General features: G+C 45.6%; 1 protein-coding gene across 3 annotated transcripts in view; it reads right to left on the bottom strand.

Annotated features, from left to right (window-relative positions):
• Positions 1 to 24,729, bottom strand: part of LAMB1 (laminin subunit beta 1) — a 91,473-nt gene that overhangs the window by 33,743 nt on the left and 33,001 nt on the right. For all 3 annotated transcript variants that reach the window (XM_066344479.1, XM_066344478.1, XM_066344480.1), the window contains 11 exons: positions 17,294 to 17,429; positions 15,316 to 15,474; positions 14,353 to 14,480; positions 14,001 to 14,124; positions 13,378 to 13,582; positions 12,589 to 12,732; positions 12,175 to 12,406; positions 9,336 to 9,499; positions 8,104 to 8,328; positions 6,506 to 6,720; positions 5,730 to 5,826 (listed from right to left, as the gene is read on the bottom strand). In XM_066344479.1, coding sequence (XP_066200576.1) covers positions 5,730 to 5,826; positions 6,506 to 6,720; positions 8,104 to 8,328; positions 9,336 to 9,499; positions 12,175 to 12,406; positions 12,589 to 12,732; positions 13,378 to 13,582; positions 14,001 to 14,124; positions 14,353 to 14,480; positions 15,316 to 15,474; positions 17,294 to 17,429 — 1,829 coding nt within the window. The remainder of the gene's footprint in view (positions 1 to 5,729; positions 5,827 to 6,505; positions 6,721 to 8,103; positions 8,329 to 9,335; positions 9,500 to 12,174; positions 12,407 to 12,588; positions 12,733 to 13,377; positions 13,583 to 14,000; positions 14,125 to 14,352; positions 14,481 to 15,315; positions 15,475 to 17,293; positions 17,430 to 24,729) is intronic.

Raw genomic sequence — 24,729 nt, 5'->3', positions numbered from 1 at the left:
AGCTGAACTGACCAACATTCCTGACCTCCAACTAAAAAGTAGAGAATCAAATTTCACACAGGGCTGGACTGCAGCTTCCACTGAAAGAGTCTGTCTTGAACTTTCTCTGGAAGAATACCAATGGCTACTCTAACATGCTTAAGGTTTCAATTTCAAACCGAAGCTGGGAACCCACTAGAGCTCCTGTGGACATGTGCTTCCTTCTCTGCCTATTGAATTTCTAGACTGCTTCTCCAGTGGGATCACTACAAGGCCCACATTTATGATCTTCTAGAGAAATTCCCCAAGAATATTTCTGACCAAAGGAGAAATGTTGGTTCTCACCTGACAGTGTAAAACTTCATGGACACTAGGAATTATGAGACACTCCAGTCATGCCTCACATTCGCTGGGCTCTACAGCACCGTCAGCTCACTGTGCGGGCGTCTCCCACAGGCTTTCCTCTCTTACGGTGAAGGGATAGGAGTCCAGGTGGACCCATGGCTCGCCTTGCTTTAAGAAATGGGATTATTGGGCAGAGAATCAAAAACTAGAGTCTCTTGGAATGAAGGAGAGTATTATTTCTTCAGCAAAAGTGAAGAAATCACAAAGATGAAGAATAGCATTTGTAAAATGAGACAATCATGTCAATAAACCATGAAAACTCCACCTTCATCTATAAATACATTCTTGGTCTTGTGGCCAGCAAGTTTCCTCTTTTACTAAATTTTCTCATCATCTGAAGCAGGATCTCTGAAAGGAAGGTGAAGGGAGACTGTGGCATCGTTTTACAAGTATTGAGGCTTGGAGAAAGCATGGGCCAGTCAATACCAGACTGGGAAACGCGATGAGCCTCTCTTCCATAGGGTTAACTTTTCTGCTGCCTTTATATCCTTCGCTCTCCTTCTCCAGACCCCTCTGCCCACTGAAGAAAGCATCCAAGGCCTGTCCCTGGCTCTCCAGAAGGCAGTCAGTGAGGGCGCCCCATTCTCCCACCTATTATTACTATTGTCCTTTAGCCAACACAGTAATTCGCTCTCTCTAAATATCACTGTCATCAAGGACCCCCCAGGTCTTCACTTGTATTTGCCTTTGGGCAAGTCACATAACCTGTCTGAGCCTGAGAGTTCTCACTGTGAAGTAGAGATTATACTCACATCACAAGTTGTTTGCTGTAAGGATAATACCAAGAATACATATATAATATCCCTAAATGCTCAGCACACTGCAAATTCTCTGTGAATGCCCATGGGACCTAACCTTTTCTATGAACCCTTGCCAAATGATTCTTTACCTACTGGTTGCCTCTTCTGACAGGAGAAAGGGTCTCCACCTGTTTCCCGCCTCCTGTCATCTTGTTACTGCATGCACTGTTTCCCAGAGAGCCTGCCAGTGCATCCCGTTGGGAGGCAGCTCATCTGTGGGTCTACTCCCCACAGACCTCAAGGGGCAGCACTCAGTGTTGTGCTGGTTAAGCACCTTCCTCTGAATCAAACCTGCCCTGGGACACAGGAAGTGCTCCACCCTCATCCAGGAAACAGGGACCATTCCCTTCTGCCATGAACCTTGTCTGAGAGTTAACATGGTACTCCAAGTAATATGCCATAAAGTTTTCCGGTTGATACCTAGGCTTTTCCATTTTACTGTACGTGCAGGAAATGTAAACCTCTTTATCTCTTAAATGTGACTTCCTTTTTCTTTCCATCCTCTACCTCCCTCAGCATCCCCCATTTTGGCCTCGGTAATGTAACTTCAACTTTGGAATGAAAGCTGGAGAATGACTGTGATTTCAGCTGTAGACATGAGCTGGTTGTCTGGGCCAGGAGAAGCAAACTTTTTATAACAAAGCCCAGATAGTAAATATTTAGGCTTTGCAGGCCACAGTTCTACCACAGTATTCAACTCCGGCATTGTAGCATGAAGGTAGCCTGGACAGTACGTAACAGACAGGCAGAGCTGTGCTCAATGAAACTGGACTGAGATGGAAGTGAGCTGGATTTGGCATGTGGCCGCAGTGGGCCTACCTGATTGAGCTCAATGCGTCAGGGCCACATTCTGGTGAGGACTATGCAAGACAAGCCTCCCCTCCACCAACAAGAGTACTGTTGGTTCGCTAAAGAATCAAATTAAATCTGATTTCCTGAGTCACATGGACAATGAGAGAAGAATAAGATAGCTATAAATGAAGACATGCATTCCACAAATGTCTTGAAAAAGAATGAACTTAATTTTTTTATGAAAACAATTTGAAGTGAGAAATAAGCCTGATGGCCATTGCCCAGAGCTTCCCACCCACGCCCCACATTTCCAGTTGCCTGTGTGTAGGAGATACTGGCCTTTCCCAAGAGCTAGCGGCTCTGCTGTCTATGAGTCAACAGAAAGATTCCTCCCGTGACCCTGTGACTCCTGAGGGGCATGGCACTGAGCTCCAGCTGAGCTTTGCTCTGGCATGCTCTGCAGTGGGTGGATGGGGCTCCCTCTCCATCCCAGCACAGTGGTGGGCTTGTTCAGGCTTGGCACAGTGGGCCAAGAGTCTCAAGCTGCCTGGACAATAGGAACATTCAACAGTTTCTAAGTTTGAGACTCTACTCATTTGTCTTTTACATAAGTACATTTTTTTCCATAAGGAGAATACTTAGCAATGACCTCAGTCTTTCTATAAGATTATTGTTAATGAGTGGCACCAGAAAGTCTGTTTGAGGCATGTTCCACTGAGAGATCTGAAACTGAGAACTATTTGACAATTATGTAATATGTGAGAAAAGTAGTCACATTCTTTTCCCATAGTTCATCTAATTTTGAATGACACCTTTTCTTGTCCCTGCTAATTGTTGGGCTGGTCCCTTCAGGTTCTTGTCATCCCATTTCCTTCTGTGACTACATTCCAGTATGTTAAGAGCCCGGAACTCCATCTGCATCTGGGTTTTTGTCCTTGTTTTCAGCAGATCACCCTGGTCCTGCTCCTGCCTGCCGCCCTGCACTCAGGCTCTACAGCTGGCGGCGACTGCCCAGGGTGGGCTCAAGTTAGTGCTCACTCTCTAGGTGCTCTGGAAATTATGAGCTTTCTCCACAGATGTCAAAAATGGGGGTCCCAACAGCATCTCATGTAATGGACTGACCTTTCTTCTGGGTAAAATGAAGAACTTGGCAAACCCTGATGCCATGGATTTCACTTTGCAAAGTTTCTAAAGCATGATCAACTTTTGACCTAAATAAGTTGATACGGTTCCTGTAAACCAGATTTCTCTGGCAGATTTAGAGGCAAAAGTTTAAAGACAAGATAAAAGGGTAAAGTTCTAAGCACTACACGAACAATTTGCTTATTGACTCTGGCTCTGGGTAACAGGTCTTTCCTGCCAACTAAGCTTAAATGGGGCAAAGGGTCAGAAAGCTTTGGCAGCCAAAGCGACTTTTCCAGTGACACACGCAACAGAATCAGGTTCCAAGCAATGTTGGAACCATTATCTGGAGAAAAATCAAGCCCCCAGGACATTAGGAGCATTATGAGACTGAGGGATTTAACAAAACAGTGACAAGAACTCTGGAGAAATCAGCTTTCAAGAAGTCTTTCCTACAGAAGATGTCTTTGCAGTGCAAGTGTGCACTGCATGCCAGGGGTCAGCTCATGGAACAGAAAAATCAGCTCCCATTAGGAACCAACATCTGGACTGAGGATTGATGAATGAAAAAGCACTTGTTCATTGACAGAGCAAACATCATTGCCTCTACGGAACAAACCTCAGCCTAATCTAAGATGTTGATCCACATCCTTCTGGCTAAGCCTCAATTGGAAAAACAAATCATATGCCCTTTGTTCTGGTCTTGTCCACTGTTTGAAATTTTCTTGCTAAGGAACAGTCGGTTGACTTAAAGAACACATGGTATCTAAGTTTCTGACCCCTGGTAGGAGATAACAATGTACTGCTAACTTGAAAATCTGTGGTATTTCTCGCAGTTGAACCTCCCAAAGAGAAAATGGTCATTTTTAACTGAGTCCAACAGGGATGTAGAATTTCAGATATGTAACAAAGAAAATATATCAAAGAACACATATGGAACTGAAGAAGATATTTATATACAGTTATAAACTTAAAACATAATGCAGAAAACCCAAGTAGGAAAGAAAGAATAGAAAAACAGAATAAGAACACACACTAAACTATTTTCTGCAAATGCTTTTCCTTTAAGATCTGAAAAGTAATCTGGCAGCTCAAAGAAATTGCAACATCATAAATATTAAGTAACCCTTATGATTCATATGATTATAACAAGTTTTTGTTCTTAAGAAAATGTCAAGTTTTCCCTCTCCATCCCATTTTATGAGAAGCTTAACTGGGACTCTGGGTTTTATTCACATGGACAGACTCGGAGCTCTTGTCATCACTTTGCCCTGTTGTAGCTGAAGGCTCCATGACAACGCCCTCCACGTCCCACTCGTGGGGACATTATGCAAGGCACAAATGCTGAGGGTTTTCTTTGTTGGCAGAGCACACTAGACACACTGAGCTCAAACCATCCCCACAACAACCGTTTAGCTCTCATGCGCCAGCAAGGATGTAGCCACACAATGCTTTTCACAGGGAAAACAAATCAATGTACTGAAACACATGGTTAATACGAGCCCATTTTGGTTAAATGCATTTTAAAAAGCACTTTTGTGTGTCTTTGTGATATGTATGTGTGTTTGCACAAAGACAAACATCACCCCTGATGAACAAAGCAGGTCCAATTTTACTACCCACACTTCTCTATGGTTAGAGTGTGGGACTTTTTAAACAGTGGACATGAATTTCTTTTGTAATTAAACAGACTTTTTTTTTTTGTATTTTTCTGAAGTTGGAAACGGGGAGGCAGTCAGAAGGACTCCCACATGCGCCCGACCGGGATCCACCTGGCATGCCCACCAGGGGGCGATGCTCTGCCCATCTGGGCCGTTGCTCTGTTGCAACCAGAGCCATTCTAGCGCCTGAGGCAGAGGCCACAGAGCCATCCTCAGTGCCCGGGGCCAACTTTGCTCCAATGGAGCCTTGGCTGCGGGAAGGGAAGAGAGAGAGAGACAGAGAGGAAGGAGAGAGGGAGGGGTGAAGAAGCAGATGGGCGCTTCTCCTGTGTGCCCTGGCCGGGAATCGAACCCAGGATTCCTGCATGCCAGGCTGATGCTCTACCACTGTTTCGGCCAGGGCCCAAACAGACTTTTTATTTTATTATTATTTAAAAAAATTTTTGTGTGTGACAGAGATAGAGGAACAGATAGGGACAGACAGACAGGAAGAAAGATGAGAAGCATCAATTCTTTGTTGTGGCACCTTAGTTGTTCATTGATTGTTTTCTCATATGTGCCTTGACCAGGGGGCTACAGCAGACCGAGTGACCTCTTGCTCAAGCCAGTGACCTGGGGTTCAAGCTGATGAGCTGTGCTCAAACCAGATGAGCCCCGTGCTCAAGCTGGCGACCTCAGGGTTTCGAACCTGGGTCCTCCACATCCCAGTCTAATGATCTATGCACTGTGCCACTGCCTGGTCAGGCTAAACAGACTTTTTTTTATGATTTTAATTTGTGTTTACATAGATTCAAGTGTCCCACAGAATATCTCCCCCGACCCCCTTATTCCCCTTCAGCCTCCCCATGTCCCCTCCCCCTCCAACGCCTTATAGACAAATTAACTTGTACTGCACTTTCGCGATCACAAAAAGTTCTTACAGAGGTCCCGTCTACTCTGATTGAGGTCCACCCCAGGTGCCCGGCCTTACCCCGGCACTCCACGTTGGGGTCTCCCCAGAACAGCTCCTGGCACTCGCTGCAGGTGCGGCCCCCGAAGCCAGGCATGCACTGGCACTGCCCCGTGAACTGCAGCCAGAGAACAGACTCAGTCAGCAGGCTGCGGGCAGCAACCAGCACGCTCTTTCCTGGCCACCGGTAGGGAAGTGGGACTGAGCGTGGGCTGAGATGGCCCCATGTCCTGACCAGGAGCAGGGGGTCTTACTTCTACCTGGTGCTGAGGGCTAAGGGCTCTGCTGTGCAGGCTGGAAAGGCCCAGCGCAGGTGACGTTTGATTTCCATGTCTCCTCACCGATCACTAACAGGCCACGTGGGACTCACCTGCCATGAGGAGCCCTTTGTCTGAGTGTGTGTCAGGAAGCACGGGCTCTCCAGACAATGCTGCATAGGGCTACTGTCCTTTCAGGTGGTGTGGCTCAGAGAGCAGTCTGTCCGGCAGCCAGGGACTGGTACACTTCTGCCCATTCTAATATGGGTCAGTGTCTGGGGCCCTGGATTAACACGCTATGGATGAGCAGATGGGGTCTTCACGGACAATATGTCCCCGCCAAGGGGGACAAATGAGGCTCACAGCCAGTATGTGCTGTGTTTGCCAAGCTGTGTGCCCGGAGGCAGGAAGGCTGCAGCTATAGCACAAGGTACCTTTTCCTCTCTAACTGGGACAAAGAAACCACATAGTTGTCATCTAGATTCCTAAAGGAATCTTTCCTCACACCATGGGGCTCACCCCCCACACACAGTGCCTCACCTCGTTACAAGATGGCCCAAAGGAATGAGCAGCATTGCAGTTGCAGGGGTCACACCCTGTCCCGCTGGCCAGCTGCCAGGTATTAGGTGCGCAGCGGTCACAGTTCTGCCCGACCACATTAGGAAGACACAGACACTGGCCTGTGGTTTTGTCACACTGGCAGTCAGAGCCATTGCAGTGCTCCTGCATGGTGCCCAGGTAATTGCAGACACACTCTGAAAAAGAACACATCCAGACTCACTGAAACGGCCCTACACAGAAAACTTGCAGGCAGCGCAAAGGTTAGCTGGCTCACTCCATGGGCTCAGATGTTCACTGTCTAGATTTCAACCTGGAAGTGCAAATCAGTAGGGAAAGAAACAGAGGCAATAAAAAGGTCTACAACTACTGCTCTTCAGAAGTTCTGATGATGTTCCCAGTCCTGGCATCTCCCAGGTAGCTGTGTACAATGGCACATTCTGTCTAGCAGAATTTTCCAAACATACAGATTTAATAAGCTGCTGGTGAATCATCTTAAAACTAAGGATTTAACTGGAAATAATAAAAATACATGCCACAGGAATTGAGATATTTAATGATTTCAAACTCTTGGCTGGGAGTAGTAGTAATGGATGAGTGAGGCAGAGCAGGCAGAAGCCCTTTAAGCTAGTAGGGCCTGCAGGAATCCGGTCCTGCTGGTCCACAGCATTCCACACATGTTTGTATAAACAAGGACAGGCCGGGGCTGGGCAGTAGGGGAAATGCTCCCAGATCTCTTCATAAGAGAAGGATTCTGAACAACAGACTTTAAAGGTGGGTCTTTCTTTTCCTAAAACTAGAAGGCTCTGTCCATCAATGACAGAGAGAAGGTGTGGAGCAGTGCAGGCATCTAGGATCCACAAGTCCCAGCCAATCAGCAGCTTCCTGGGCAGTACTTATATAAAATCAATATACTTCATAATTAACTGGATGGTGTCTATCACAGTGAGAGCTGCATATTTTTTTAGTGAGAGAGTGAGAGAGAGGTGTAGACAGACAGATAGCAGACAGCCAGGCAGGCAGGCAGGGAGAGAAATGAGAAGCATCAACTCATAGTCATGGCACCTTAGCTGTTCATTGATTGCTTTCTCATATGTGTCTTGACCAGGGGGCTCTGGCTGAGTCAGTGACCCCTTGCTCAAGCCAGACCCCATGGGATGATATTTATGATTCCATGCTCAAACCAGTGACTGTATGCTCTGGCTGGTGAGTATGAGCTCAAGTCGGATGAGCCTACACTCAAGCCAGCAACCTCGGGGTTTTGAATCTGGGACCTCAGTGCCCCAGGTCGATGCTTTGTTCACTGTGCCACCACTGGTCAGGCTAGCTTTTTTTTTTAGATTGTCTCTCTCAGATACTGAGTCATGCTTGGAGACTTCAGTCCTGAGAGAAAATGAGGATATAAAGAATATAAAAAAGGCTAATCTCATCTTTCTTTTGTCGGAAGTGAAATTTTACCTCTCTGAACAAGTGACAAGTGTATTCCCAAAGGAAACAAATACCAGAAGAAAGAAATCCCTTGACGATGAAGAGAGTGGAAACCACTGTAATGAGCACAGTGGGCAAAGCGAGCATCTTACTCCGACAGTCCTGCTGGAGGGCGTCCCCGTAGTAGCCGACGCGGCAGAGCTGGCAGTACTCCCCTTCCGTGTGGTACAGGCACTTGAGGCACTGCCCGGTCCCCTTGTCGCAGGCTTCTGGGTCTGTTGTGTCAATGTTGTGGTGACAATGGCAAGGCTGACATGTCCCCCCAACATCAGAGGGATTGCCAAAGAAGCCCGCGGCACAGTCTTCACATCTGGAGCCTGTTGTCCAAACACCAAGCACAATGCCTTTAGCTTGCTGACAGAGAGGTCCGGTGCAGCCACATTGTTGCCGAGGGTCAACCCGGCCCTGCTCCCCACCCTGCTAGTTACCGAGCCCGGTGACCACAACTTCAGGGGAACAGCAAGGCTCCTAGTTGTAAGAGGAAAGAGTATGATGCATCTGTGACATGGCTGCAGCCTGGCTCAGGGGCCACAGTGGGTCTGGACGGCTGTGGCAGCCCCCGCACATGGGGCTCGAGCTTCTCATCACATGGGGATGGAACAGATTAGGAGCTAAATTAACGCGCTCACAGGGAAAAGCTCAGCTGAGTGTCTTAAGTCCTAACCCAAGGATTCTGTTAACTGGAAAATCACTGCTCTTGCCTGAGCAACCTGGAAAACGGGGTCCTTCATGATGACCAAATTCCCTAAGAAATCCTGAGAGCACAGGCAAATGCTTCCTGAGGTATAGCTAACATAACTGACTATATCTGAAAGAGTGCATCAAGCATGACGTAAGAGGGAGTCCATTTTCTCAACGCACTACTCATTGGGTGCTGACAGATACTGTAAATGGAACCAAAAAGAATGTGTCTGGTGTTGACCAATTCAGCTGTCTGGGGACCTCTACATGACATTCTTTTCACTTCTGTCCACTGGCCACTTCACTACTTTGAGACTCCTCTGCTAGGAGCTGGTTAAGGGAATGGAGAAGTCAAATGTAAATTAAAATTTCTCCTGTTTACTAAGTGTTCATAGGGAGTCGTTTATGGATTCAGATGAGCTTGCTCTCTTGCTTGGTACTGTAACATTATTGTCATGGAAACTCAAGGACTGACTCTACCTTTGCTGCCAATGAAGAAAAGAGCATCTTTTTAGATTCCCTTCACTTTCAATTAAGGATAGTAAAAACTAAACTAAACTGGCTCACTCTTCATTTATTTTATTCATTAACAACTAACTCATAAAGACACCTCTTTTTCTTCGAGAGTCTCAACATTTCTTACCAATATACCCAGGGTTACAGACGCACGCAAGCTGTAAAGTAACAGGATCTTGATAGCAGCTGCTGGCAAACTGGCGTCCGCTGTCGGGACCATCTGGACAAGGACAAGGGCGGCAGTGATCTCCTGACCCAATGATGGGATCACCATAGTAACCAGCCATGCACCTACATCAGTCACAAAAGAGAGAGGGCCATGAACCCAACTTGCAAAAAAGCTGCTACAAGAAGAAAGTCTTAGGAACTTCCCGTTCCTCGCATATCCACACGGAGCACTCCTGGCTGGAGCAGTGGTTCTCCACTGTTAGCTCTTATCAAAATCCCCTGAAAGGGCTTGTTTCAATTCAGCTTGCTGGACTTCTCCCGTTTCTGAGTTAGGCGGTCCCAGATAATGCCAATGCTGCCACTGTGGGTATCCCATTTGCAGGGCTGCTTCATTAGGGTGACACCCCTGGCATCACCAGACTTTCCCTCACTCTTTCCTGGAGGAAGAGGTATATTGCCTCATGAGTACCCTACTGTCCTACCAGCTGCCTGCCTGTCCTGAGCATTCTGGTCAGCTCCCTCCTTGCATTAAGAAGTCTGGGAGGGGCTGGGGGAGCTTGTGGTTGTCTGTCTCTGCCTCTGCCTGAGAGGGTGACATGTTAGCAAGCCCAAGGTGGTGCATGTAATGCAATCCTGCCTTGATCAGAAATAGAGCTGGTGAGGATGCTCCCCTAGTACTTGCCTCTTGTGTCTGTCTCAGGTGGTTTCAAACTTGGGCAAGGATGAGGATGTTATCTATCAACGCCCAAACCCAACAGGTTCTCCTCTCCTCACAGATAAGGAACCCAAAGAAATTAAGTGATTTGCAAGGTTTACGTGACTCGTTAGTAATGAGCTAGGGTTTGAATCTAGCCTCCTGATTTTTAGCAAGGAATTCTTTGACTATGTCCTGCTGCTTCTCAACATGAACAGAACTTAGGCTACCTTTTTACTTCCTATAACATAAAAGCTTAAAGGAATTTGAAGATCATCAAATCCAACCTAGTCATTCTACTAACAGAAAGTTGGATATGTGGAGAAATGACATAGCACACTCACAGTAATAAAGCAGGTCAGAAGCAGAATGGGCCTGGGACCCAAGTCTAAGGATTTCTAATTCAGTTAGTTTTACATGTTTGTTTTTTTTTCTTTTTGAGGCAAAGGTACTATTTTTTAAATCAGCGTGGGAAAGGATAGAGCCATAGAAGGGAAAGCTGTTCAGAGGAAATCAATCATGTGCTGGGGGAATTGGTGGTGAGAGAGCAACTTCATACAATGGTTTTTGAGAAAGTGTTGTAGGTGAAATAAATCCAAGTACAACATGACAGAAATTGAGTGTTCATTTCCTGCCTCTCCCTCTGCTCCCAACTTCAGGAATAATCTGAGCCTACAGCTTCTTTATAAATTCACTGGATTGTTATCTTGGAAAGAGGAAAAGAATGATGAGAAATTGGTTCAGACTAGACAGCAGAATCCCAAATATTTCAATAAAGTTTTGTCAGCCAAACTAGGGTTAAATGTCTTTCTCATCCCACACCCTCTCTCATTCTGCAAGAAATCAAAATGCTTTACAAGTAAAAACCAAGACCAGCCAGGCCATTCCCACAGATGTTCTTGCAAAGACCTTGCACAGTGTTGACTTCAAGTCACATGTGGACAACCTCCTTTGTTTCCTGTGTTCCCTTTTTAATCTGATTTTCTCATCTGTCTCTTTTTCTCTGACTTACTTTCCATTTCCCATAGGAGAACAATAGAAAACTTAATATGAAAACAGAAGATGACACCAACATACTAATTTCTTCCTTCCAACCCTATAGAACTGTTTCCTTGTAGCCTTTTAAAACACAGTTCTGTGGTTGGAAGGAATAATTTTTGCTCAAAGGACTAACCGCTGGAACCCCTAAGTTCCTGAACCCCTCCAGCACAGAGCTAGGGCCACATGTTTGCCTCCCTGCATATCTTTGTGCCGTGGTTAATCACATACTCATTGTGACTCACAATTTCTCCTTCATCCGATAAGTAATGTTTGCACTGACTGAGCAACTTGCTGAAAATTTTAAAGCAACAATTCTGTATAAAGCAGATGGATATTAAAAGAGATAAAGTTTATTGACATGTAAGGTGGAGACTAGTACTCCAAAAACAGCAGGTCCTCATAGCATGTCTGCCTTTCTTAATTAGTGATAAAGAATGTAAGCAGCATGTCACTTCCTCATATAAACAAGTTCTTATCGACTGAGAGGGCTGTAATGTTATTAGAAGCACATTCTACGTCCTATTGTTAGTACATCCAGCGCAGTGCCTAGCATCCATAGTAATTATCCACCTCACATTTGCTACCTGGGGAACAGATCTACTTTTGTACATTTTTTGTGGTCTCCTGGAAACTGTAGTTATATAAACTGTTTCAAAAACAATGTTATTTAAAATAACTAATTCAATTTGGATTGGTTTTCTACTCTGACTGAAACGAGGCATGAACGTTTCACAGTTCTCATCGTAGGCCAGCAGCTGCTGAGACACAGAGATGACCTCTGCACAGGTTTGAGCAGCCTCTTGGTGATTCTCCCAGAGGGCAGACTCACGTTGAGTTTGTTCTCTGACATGTCCCCCGACCCGGCACAAGGCCTGGCACATGGAAGGTATAAACTAAATATGGATCCGATGAATGAGTGAGTTCCTAGAAAATACTGAAGTGGTCAGAAGGGACCAGCCACCGGAAGCCTGGTAGAGATCCACCCTATGGTTTCTCTAGGATGCTGTTTGCTCAGTCAAAATGATCTCATTCTTCCTACTTTCAAGAGGCTGCATCCACGTACCTTTCACAGTTGTGACCTGTGGTATAGTCCTGGCAGCTCAAGCACTCCCCTGTCACTGAGTCACAGTCATCGGCGTGGCCGTTGCACTGGCAGGGCTGGCAACTCGGAAAGCCCCAGTACCCGGGTAGGCACCGGTCACACTGCCGAGAGTACACGCCCTGGAAGCAGTGGCACTGGCCAGTGACAGGGTCGCAGAAAGCATTGACGGATCCTTGCAGATGGCACTCACAAGCTGAAGGGACAGGCAACCGGGGAACCACTTTGAGAAATGCACGAAGTGCAAACACCTCCCTCTATAAGCACCCTGTGCCTAGTCGGCATGCTCCCGGGCTCCCGTGACCAACCTCCAGAAGGAAACACCCCAGTATTTTTCAGACAGCCTGAACGAGTACATGACAATACTGACTCACTCACCTTTGCATCCACTGGGGCCGAAGCCAAAGGTTCCAGGAGCACACCTGTCACAGGCTCTTCCAACCACATTCGGCCGGCACTGGCACTGGCCTCCATTGGGGTCACACACGGAGCTCAACGAGCCCTGGGGGTCGCACTCACAAGCTGCAGGGGAAAGAGGACCGACCCTGTGACACAGGGCAGCTTGTCACACCCGTCTCCACACTGGTTCATCCCTGCCCTCGGGCTCTGCAGGCTTGTTCGGGATTCCCACTGAAACAGTCTCATCTCCGTGATGAGCAGGAGGGAGGCAGCAGCGCACAGCTGGCAGATACAAGCAGCTTTTCTAGGAGGAAGGCCATTAAGGTTTTCTCCCCTTGCCTTCAAAGCTTAAATATCACAGGACCTTACGACAAACGCCCAGTGGCCTCTGGGGGTTGGTCTGATCTTCCAAAGATAAAACCAGATTTCATTCACTATGCGCTGTGCCTCTGATTCCATCCCAGCTGCCCACCCCGCTATGGGAACGGAACGCTGCCTCCTCAGGGACTCCCCTCGTCACCGGCTGTGTCTTTCTTGGATACTGACTGCATCTGCAATGGTGCTCTGTCATTGAAATATTCTTTTAAAAGAAAGGACAAACTATGTCTAAATAATAATAATAATAATAATAATAATAATAATAAAGACAAACTCTTGCTGAGACACTATTTTCTCTGAGCTCCAGGGCCTGCCTTCCACACACGTGGTGACACCAAGTGCACACTGGGCTCTCGGGAAGGAAGGGGCAGCAGCAGCAGGAATACCCACCCAAGGCTGTCTGGTGTAAGAGGGCAGAGATGCTGAAGATTATGTTTCGGCAAACGTCGGTCATTGGCGTTTTCACAACGCTCCTGCTGTTCTCCAGACATCGGTACCTCTGAAAGGTCTCCCAGGCATTGTTGGTGACGGACCCATCTCCTGAGCCTCCCATGGTGAAAATGTCCAGGGACTTACAGAATGGCATGAGGACAAGCTATGGAGAAACAGCCATTGAAGTGGGTTCGTGTCATCAATTAAAGCAAGTTAAACACATGAAAACTCCAAATGCTTCTTTGATTCTTGAAAAAAAATTAGTCTCATTCAATAAACCCCCCATTCTTAAAATACTCTTGCCAGAAAAAGTTTAGAGAAACCTTACATAGTTTGATGGCTTTTGAAGTGTCATTTTTAAGACAATTAATACTTTCAGAGTCACTCTGAGTAAGTCTTTTCCAGAGGGTGGAGTTTTATTAAAATAAATAAGTAAAGCAGCCTTGGAGGCAAAAAAAAAAAAAAAAAGAAAGACAGACTCCACCCAGTTTCTTAGCACTGTCCCTCCACCAGACTGAGGGAGCAGGCGAACACCTCTGCCCTGCCTTTCCCGTACATGCTGCAAACGGCCTTGCGCTCACCGAATCAATAAGCGTGTAGGGACTCTCCACGCCGCTGTCGGAGGAGGTGTACTGGGGCAGCTCCAACCTGACCGTGTAGTTCACACCCTTCTCAAAGCACACAGGGTGTGGAAGGATGACATACCTACTCCACATCAAAAGAGAACAGCAATGAAAGTCATCCTTTAAGTATCCAATCAATCAATCAAAGTACGACACAGCTCATTCCAAAGGGAGAAAGTCGAAAGTCAACAGTGTTTGGCTTTGGCTCTGAAATGGTAACTGTACAACTCACAAGGCAAGTTACAAAAAGAAAAAAAAAAGGTTATTTGCATATTAGTTTTACTGAGCTACAAACCACTGTCACACTGACCTCGAGCCAGGTGACAAAGATACCATCTGGTTGTCATCATCAGGAACTGTGTTACCACATCGGCTGCTGGTTGGAATCTTCCCAGGTCTTTGCACCGTGATGACGGCTTTTTCCCAGTGGTCGGGCAGCTAGAATTAGAACAATCAGTCAACAAGAGTGTCTGTACTGGCCCACTGCTACCTGTTTATAAAGACCTCTCCCAATTCACCATTTGCCAAGTTTAAATGGAAAACACTCGCTTGTGCGTCTCTTCCCTCTTTACCATTTCCTCTGCTGCTGTCCCAGTTATGGCCCTGACCCCATCTCACATGGACACTGAAGTATCATCCTAACTGCTCTCCCTGTGTCTCCCAATGTCCCTTCCCACCCATCTGAAAACATAGCTCAGATAATGACAACATGCTGCTCAAAACCCTTCAACAGCTTCCTCTTACTATAGAGCCCATGTCTTCCCAGCAGCGTGTCTAACCATGTCCCTTACCTACCTATGTGGAACGGCTCTCAGAACACTCTCTTATCCTCATGCTATTCCCAACCTCCTTGTGTCAAAATTTCATCTACATTTAAGGCCTGGCCTTGTTTGACTCTATGATGTTGTCATCTTCCTGCAGTGTCTGTACTTCTGCTCTTATACTTTCCACCCTGAGCCACTGACTACAGACAGGGGCACATCTGTCCCTGGGCAGGGCAGCCTTAAGGGTGAGGAGAGGGCCTGGTATATTATCATCAACACCTCAGTTCTCAGCAAGGTTATGTGCCTAATGAGAGATTACTTAATGTTCCTGAAGTTGAGTTGAATTCAAGAAAAATGTACATTTTCACTTCCATGGAGGCTACAAACTCAAGAGAGAAGTTCCTCTATTCCAGGACAACCTCCAATTTCACAAAATATCTAGTGTCCTTTAGGAGAAAGATTTCTCAGATGGTATCTTTCCCACCTCCAATAATTCATTGAGGCTTTACCTGTGGCTCGTAGCGAATTAGGATGTCATACTCCATGGAGTAGGGTATGTTGTCGATGAAAAACTCCAAATAAGCCCCTTCGGGCACTCGGACGAAGCCCGCTCCAGTCCAGGAAGGAACCCGGTCCTGCACGTATTGCCGCTCCACTGTGGTGACCCCCTGAGGACAGGAGACAGTCCTAATGCTTTACTGCAAATGCAGCTCAGTAAAAACATAACAGTCAAAGAAATCTGAAGTCACCCAAAGGCCCAAAACTGTATATGTTATACCTATTTTTTTTTTTTTTTTGTATTTTCCTGAAGCTGGAAACGGGGAGGCAGTCAGACTCCCGCATGCACCTGACCGGGATCCACCCGGCATGCCCACCAGGGGGCGATGCTCTGCCCATCTGGGCCATTGCTCTGTTGCAACCAGAGCCATTCTAGTGCCTGAGGCAGAGGCCACAGAGCCATCCTCAGTGCCCAGGGCCAACTTTGCTCCAATGGAGCCTTGGCTGCAGGAGGGGAAGAGAGAGACAGAGAGGAAGGAGAGGGGGAGGGGTGGAGAAGCAGATGGGCGCTTCTCCTGTGTGCCCTGGCCGGGAATCGAACCCGGGACTCCTGAACGCCAGGCCAACGCTCTACCACTGAGCCAACCGGCCAGGGCCATTATACCTATTTTTTGCAGTTACATTTTCCCAGTAGACCAGGCATCCCCAAACTACGGCCCGCGGGCCGCGTGCAGCCCCCTGAAGCCATTTATCCAGCCCCCTGCCGCACTTCCGGAAGGGGCACCTCTTTCATTGGTGGTCAGTGAGAGGAGCACTGTATGTCGCAGCCCTCCAATGGTCTGAGGGACAGTGAACTGGCCCCATGTAAAAAGTTTGGGGACCACTGCTGAGTAGACTGTAAAATGTTTTTAACATATAAACAGCAAATCAGTTTCTTTTTAGTTTTGTGGTTGAGGTAGTCTTGGGACATTGGAGATGGTACTCAAAGGCCAAGGACAGCTCTTCTGTGATAGAACCAGGGGGATGAGTGGGCGGAAAGAACATCCCAAACACGGTCATAAGCAAGCTTAGGAGGACAAGGTATTTCCCAAGTTTTCTACAAAGTTAGTCCAATTTAATGGATTTATATCTGTCTTTTTCATTGGCATCTGTTTCAGGCTCCAAGCACAAGTGAAAAAACTTGATGCAATCATGAATGTTCACTACTGATGAGTGTTACTGAGAATTGACCAATTTAAGCTGCTTAACTCAAGCAAGCCTGTGAGTGTCTTCCCAGGGTTACCAGATACCTGTGACTAGTCACCTCCACAGGTGCAGCCCCTCACTGCTGGTACGCATGTGGGTGCGGCTGCCTCCATTAGGAAGTGGGCCCTACTTACCCTTCATCTCGTCTGGCCTTATGACCTGACCAAAAATGACATTCTGGGACTTTGGAGCCAGGCTTTAAGAGACCTGACAGTTTGTGTTTCTGCCTCCTTGGAAATGAGATGCCGTGCAAGAAGTCTCACCATCCTGAACCACTGCACAGGGAGGAAGCTCAATACAGCTGCTTGGAGGCCGCGCAGAGAAAGATGCCCAGCCTGCCACCAGCTGCTGCAGTGCCCAAGCCGACCTGCCAGATGTATAGTTAAGCCACTAAATTCTGAATGGCTTATTACACAGCAGACAATGGAAACAATATCCTCTCTGAGTATTTACTGTAGCAGATCCACAATAACTCTGCAGAATAAGTGGCGAGAAGAACGGGAGGAAAAAACCACAAAAATAACCCCCAAATACCAAAAGCCTTATTACAGAATGGCCCAGAATCTCTGTGAGGCATAGACTTATTTAGCTTTAAAAATGTGACTATTCTCAAGTTGGTGTGGTCCTGATCCTTACTTTGGGCTCACTGAGAAAATACTTCTTAAATGGTCTGTTTACATAATGTGTATATGCCATTACTCCCCAAACACTGCTTCCCCATCCTGCCAAGCACTCGCGACTTACAGGCCCAAAGTTGGCTTCTTCGGCTTCATAGAGGTAGTGATCCAAGGTGGTAAAATAGTAGCCGGATTCCACCTCATTGCACTGACGTCCGATCATGTGAGGTCGACATGTGCACTGGCCTGACCCCGCGGAGCAGCTGGAAGGGAGCAGAGGCCAGTCAGTGGTGTTCGCCACTCAGAAAGGAGGCAGTGGCACATTGCCATTAAACATTAAATGGGGTGAAATAGTCAGGTAGGGTTTTCTTATTTCCTTTGGAAAATAACAGCTTGGAAAAATTATTGCCTGTGAATCAATCCCAGACTCTACAGTTGAAAGCTCTACATGACCTGGTCCTTCACTTTATCTCCCTTGTCCTGTCTTCACGATGCTCCACCCACACCATGTTGGGCTTTTCTGCAGGTGTAACAAATGTTCTTGTTTTGACTTTTTTTTTTTTTTTACTTAGGTTGTTTGCCTTATTTTCAACTGCAACCCCTTTCCTGGGCCTTCAACCCAAATATCCAATTCCTAGAAGGACAATTCTAACTGAGCCAGCCCAGAGGCTAACAGCAGATTTCATCCCTCCCGTGTTCTCTCCTGGGGGAAGACACTGCCACCACTGAACCAACCGAGGAAGAACCTGGAAACCATGCTCTGGATTCCTTCATGTCAATCAGGAACAACTTAATTCTTCACATGCCATCACTACAGAATGAGCAGATAATGCTGAGGAAAAGGACAACGACAGACCCCTGGTGTGGCCTCCCACCTGCAGCCTAGTCTACCGAAGAAACAGCTCAGAAGAGCTGGTCAAGTGAAGGGAGTGCCTAAACACTAGCCCTGCCGATCACTGCTCTTCGTGTCCACAGAGCTGAACTGCTGTCATGGCTAGGCATGGTTCCTTCTGTGAACTCGTTCCTGTGGCCGTACCAGCCCCGTGCAGATGTCCCCACACGCACAGCTCTCAGCGCTCACTGTGGTTGTACATGTCCACGAACAGGACGTGCCCAGCTGTCATCTCTAATTCATCTTGTCCCTACTACCTCTCACACTGACTTCTTATCAGCTCTGCTATTTCTGTCTGCAGATTTAAAATGCTTCTGATGTTATAGATGAGACATAACCTTCCCTTTCCTTTATCCTCAATATTCAAGTCTTATTTCAAGATGTTTCTCAGCCTAGTTTCTGCTCATTGTCACTGCCACTATGCTAGCCCAGTACATCATCATTCTAGACCTGCTACTCCAGCAACCTTCCAAACAGACCAATTAAGCTCTTCACTCCCCCTGCCCGTCCATCCTGCCTACACTGCCAAAGCAATCTTCCCACAGCACTGCCTTCATCATTTCACAAAAGTCCACAGCGTTTCCACTGATCTTCCTACGTCACGTCACGATGCCCCTGCCTGGTTTCTGCAATCTCTGTAACCCATGAGCTTTTTCTGGTGCCTGCCCTCTGCTTTCAAATCAGCCACACTCCTCATACTCTTCCACAAATATTTACTGAGCAAATACTGGCTCTGGAAGCAGTGCTTCCTGGTGTTCATACTCTCACATTTTGGTCCGTTGTCGACTTACTTCTGACTCAATCCTTACTTCCTTTGCGAAGTCCATTTATTTCTGGCTAAATGATATGGAGAAAAAAAAATGAGGGGAAAATAGTCCTTGCCCTAAAGAACTTACGATCTAATCTGGGAGATAGACAGTAAAACAATTGATGAATACAAGAAATCAAAATGGCCTGACCAGGCGGTGGCGCAGTGGATAGAGCATCGGACTGGGATGCGGAGGACTCAAGTTCGAGACTCGAGGTCGCCAGCTTGAGCGCTGGCTCATCTGGTTTGAGCAAAAGCTCACCAGCTTGGACCCAAGGTCACTGGCTCCAGCAAGGAGTTACTTGGTCTGCTGAAGGCCCGTGGTCAAGGCACATATGAAAAAGCAATCAATGAACAACTAAGGTGTCGCAATGTGCAACGAAAAACTGATGATTGATACTTCTCATCTCCATTCCTGTCTGTCTGTCACTGTCTATCCCTCTCTCTGACTTACTCTCTGTCTCTGTAAAAAAAAAAAAAAAGAAAAATAAATCAAAATGCTGTGAATACCTATGTAGAGCTACAAGCAAAGTCCTATGAGTTTAGAGGAACACACTGTTCATCTGATTAAGGACAGCATCATGAAAGAGGTGGCTCTGAAAGTCACAGAGGATCTTGACAAACAGAGAGAGGACAAGAATGATAGCAGCGAAGACGGGTAATGGAAGAATGTGAATGGAGATGGGCAAGATCAGACCAGATCAGGATCAGACCAGAGCTTGACCTTGCCACACCCATCCCCATCTCTATGCTCAGCAGTCTTCTTCTTCTCAGCTAGAAGCCCTCCTGCAGACTTGTCACACATCTCAAATCTCATGCATTTTTTTAAGTGAGAGGAGTGGAGATAGAGAGACAGACTCCCGCATGTACCCCAAATGGGATCCACCCAGCAACCCTCGTCTGGTGCTGATACTCAAATCAACCGAACTATCTTCAGTGTCTGAGACCAACCGAGTTATCCTCAGCACCTGGGGCCCACTCTTGAGCCAATCGAGCCACTGGCTGCAGGAAGAGAAGAGAGAGAAGGAGGAGAGGGAGAGGAAGAGAAGTAGATGGCTGCTTGTCATGTGTGCACTGACATGACCCCGGGACATCCACATTCTAGGCTGATGCTCTATCCACTGAGCCAATCGGCCAGGGCCCTCACACATTTTTTAAAAGCTAAGCTCAAATGCTACCTCCTCCATAGTGAGATAAAAGATTTATTACATGTAATTATTCTTTCCTATGTTCAAGTAAAAATCATATTGGTTAGAAATGGTACATTTTACAAGTTTATGTTACCTTCAGAAATTTTCCGAGATGACGTCAGAGTAATGGCGGGATAGGAAGCGATACCGATAAATCTCCCCCAAAACTCAACACGATCTTCAACCAGAAACAGAAAATCCTATACTTGGAGCCTCCAGATGCTTCACAATACACCCAAAGGTATGGTCGAGTGAAAAATTGGCTAAATATATAACCAAACCCCGAAGGAAATAGGGAGTAAGAAATGCTCTGCCTTCCTCATGAACCTAAACAGGGCGGCTTTCTCTGGTAACTGTGAATATAGAAACTGAGGCGGGCAAAGGGGGTGAATAGATCCAGGCTGCGGCACAAACGGCCGAACCAGGCTGTGGCACGGAGATACAAGCCAAGGAAAAACTGATCCTGTGGCAACCCGGGCAATACAAGCTAACACTCACGCCAAACCGAAACAGAGAAAGACAAGGGGGGCGGCCATTTTACCCGGTCTCCTGGTCGGCGTGCGCGCAGTTAGTGGGCGAGAGATTTCTTCCTAGGCCCAGGGAGTGGGTGCCCGTGTTGCCCCATGGAGAGGCAGGGTCAGAGGCCTTTCTGTGGGCCGAGGGCAGAGTCTCTGGGCAGTCCCAACACCCTGGGAAAGCCACGCACGGGAGGGAGTGAAAACTAATTCCAACGGTGGAGATTTTCCGTGCTGGAGGGGGTTTCACTCAGAGGGAAACATGGCCGGCCTCATATCCTGGTTTGCGCGAGCAGATAGTGAATGAGAGATTCCTCCGAGTGCCTCAGCAGTGCGCGCCCCTGTTATCGCACAGAGGGGCAGAGTCAGGGGCCTTTGTGTGGGCCAAAGCGGAATCTCGGGCCGCCCCAGCGCCTTGCAAAAGCCGCGCACGGGGACGGAGCGAGACTCAATTCCAATGCTGCAACTTTTCCCTGCGGTTGGGGGTTTCACTCAGAGCATGAGACTGCTGGCCGGATATCCTGGTCTGTGCGCGCAGCCAGTGAGAGAGAGTTTCCTCCAAGCGCCCCGGAAGTGGGCGCCCGCCTGTGTTACCGGACAGAGTGGCAGACAGAGCCAGAGGTCTTTGAGTGGGCGGAAAGGCCGCCTGATTATGCTAGCAGATCTGACTGACTGAGCCTTACCCAGAGCCCTGTGCTGAGTGGAAATAGAATGGGGAGTTGCCAGCTCTTTGAGCCTCTTACTATCCAGGCAGAGGCAGCAGCAACCCCATAGCTGGATTATCAGGCTACTAATTGAGGAAGGAAAGACTAGGAGAAAGGCTCCAGGAACACGGACTCTCTCACTGCCGGAGCCTATAAATGCTAATGAGCCTCGACTGCCAACGAGACTAAAACACAATACATGACATTGCCATAGAGACTTATCAACTGCAAACCTCTACCTGAGCGTGCCAAAGGGGCAGAACCCGGGGTACAGAGTCACCGACCAGGAAGAGGGAGAGAAAAGAAAAAGCAAGAAGATAACCTCTCAAAATCAAGAATAATCTGCAGACTTTATAACCTATCCCATTTTATTATATTTGTTCGTTTGTTTCTCTTATCTTCATTCTTGATACTTTTTTTCCTCCTCCAATTTGGCCAATTAACTCTCTGCCGGTCTTACTCTCTCCTCTCCTTGAACTACACTACCCATAAGTGTTACATCTCCCATTATCTTTTCTCTTCTCTTCCTTTCTCTCTATGAGGGTTGCACTCCAAAACCCTTAACTCTCTCTCTCTCTCTCTCCTTTCTTTTTTCTTCTTTTAGTGGTTCCCTCTTTTTTTCTCTCTCTCTCTTTCTTTTCTCCCTCTATATTACTTTCTTCCTTTCTCCTTTACATCTCCTCTCATTCAAACCTCAATAACAAACAAATTATCTTATCTGGGACTCAAACTTATGTTTGTGGCATTTTGGGGGGTTTTTACTTCACCTTTTTAACTCACTAGCAGTGCTCCCATCCCTGGCTCTCCATTTTATCTAGTTCTTGTTCCACTAAATACAATAGTAATTTTTTAATTTGTCCCCCCATTTTTCCGTTTTCCTCTTATTGCTCCCATCATAACTCTTAGACAACCAACACCTAAAAGCAAATCATTTTATTCTTGACCCAAATTTTTTCCTTATTTGCTTTTTGTGGGTCCATATGCTCTTTTTTATTTTTTTTTGCCCCTTTATTACTTTTCCCCAATTCAGGCCCTCCATCACAGGCATTGTTTGTTATAATTCACAGTTCACCACAAGATTTTCTCAAGAAAGAGGGGAGAGGAGAGGAGACGAAAAAAGGAGGGGGGGAATAATTTCCTTTTTAAAAAATTTTTATTTTATTTTTCTTTATTTCATTATTAATTTTTTTTAAAAAAAAACAACTCTTTTCGATTTTTTATTTTTTTTATTATTTTTTTAACTTTTTATTCTTTATTAAATCTCATTAATACTATCAACAAAACCACCCTCAGATGCCATTAAGGAAGAGAAAATCAAATATCATGAACACAAAAGAAAGAGAGGTAACACAGCTAGATGAGGAAAAATCTATGGAGAAAAAATTTAATATATTGGAAACCTGGGAGCTAAATGACAGAGAATTCAAGATAGAAATCCTAAAAATCCTCTGAGATATATAAGAAAACACAGAAAGACAATTTAGGGAGCTCAGAAAACAACTCAATGAATTCAAAGAATATATGTCCAAGGAAATTGAAACTATAAAAACAAATCAAACAGAGATGAAAAACTCAATTCACGAGCTGAAAAATGAAGTAACAAGCTTAGCTAATAGAACAGGTCAGATAGAAGAGAGGATTAGTGAAATAGAAGACAAGCAACTTGAGGCACAACAGAGAGAAGAAGAAAGAGACTCAAAAATTAAAAAAAATGAGATAGCCCTACAAGAATTATCTGACTCCATCAGAAAGAATAACATAAGAATAATAGGTATATCAGAGGGAGAAGAGAGAGAAAATGGAATGGAGAACATACTCAAACAAATAATAGATGAGAACTTCCCAAGCCTGTGGAAAGAACTAAAGCCTCAAGTTCAAGAAGCAAGCAGAACTCCGAGTTTTCTTAACCCCAACAAACCTACTCCAAGGCATATCATAATGAAATTGGCACAAACCAACAGCAAAGAAAAAATTCTCAAGGCAGCCAGGGAAAAGAAGAATACAACATATAAAGGAAGGCCCATTAGATTATCATCAGATTTCTCAGCAGAAACTCTACAAGCTAGAAGAGAGTGGACCCCAATATTTAAAGTCCTGAAAGAGAGGAACTTTCAGCCACGAATACTATACCCATCAAAGCTATCCTTCAAATATGAAGGAGAAATAAAAACATTCACAGATACAGAAAAGATGAGGGAATTTATCATCAGAAAACCCCCACTCCAGGAATTACTAAAGGGGGTTCTCCAATCAGATACAAAGAACAAAAAAAAAAACAGAGCCACAAGTAAAAGCTCCAAGAAGAACACAATAAAACCAAATTTAAACTGTGACAACAACAAAAAGAAAGGGGGGGAGAAGATGGAGATTAACAGTAGCAAAGGACGATGGAGTGCAAAAGTAATCACAAAATAGTTCGCTACAATGAACAGGGTAGGAACCCTTTTCATTACTCAAAGGTAACCACCATTGAAAAAACCACCACAGAAGCACATGAGATAAAAGAGATAGCAACAGAGGAAAGATGTATGGAATACAACCAAATAAAAACAAAAGATAGAAAAACGAAAGAGAAGGATCAAACAAGACACAAACTAACAGAAAGCAAGATATAAAATGGCAATAGGGAACTCACAAGTATCAATAATTACACTAAATGTAAACGGGTTAAACTCACCAATAAAAACGCACAGAGTAGCAGAATGGATTAAAAAAGAAAATCCAACTGTATGCTGTCTACAGGAAACTCATCTAAGTAACAAGGATAAAAACAAATTCAAAGTGAAAGGCTGGAAAACAATACTCCAAGCAAATAACATCCAAAAAAAAGCAGGTGTAGCAATACTCATATCGGATAATGCTGACTACAAGACAGGAAAAGTACTCAGAGACAAAAATGGCCATTTCATAATGGCTAAGGGGACACTGAATCAAGAAGACATAACAATTCTTAATATATATGCACCAAACCAAGGAGCACCAAAATATATAAGACAGCTACTTATTGATCTTAAAACAAAAACTGACAAAAACACAATCATACTTGGAGACCTCAATACACCGCTGACGGCTCTAGATTGGTCATCCAAACAGAGAATCAACAAAGACATAGTGGCCTTAAACAAAACACTAGAGCACCTGGATATGATAGACATCTACAGGACATTTCATCCCAAAGTGACTGAGTATACATTTTTCTCCAGTGTACATGGATCATTCTCAAGAATTGACCATATGTTGGGCCACAAAAACAAAATCAGCAAATTCAGAAAAATTGAAGTTGTACCAAGCATATTTTCTGATCATAAAGCCTTGAAACTAGAATTCAACTGCAAAAAAGAGGAAAAAAATCCCACAAAAATGTGGAAACTAAACAACATACTTTTAAAAAATGAATGGGTCAAAGAAGAAATAAGTGCAGAGATCAAAAGATATATACAGACTAATGAAAATG

This window comes from Saccopteryx leptura, chromosome 6 (assembly GCF_036850995.1).
Source record: "Saccopteryx leptura isolate mSacLep1 chromosome 6, mSacLep1_pri_phased_curated, whole genome shotgun sequence".
NCBI classification, from domain to species: Eukaryota; Metazoa; Chordata; class Mammalia; order Chiroptera; family Emballonuridae; genus Saccopteryx; species Saccopteryx leptura.
Note: the sequence above shows the minus strand (reverse complement) of the source record. Positions and strands in the feature narration are given on the sequence as shown.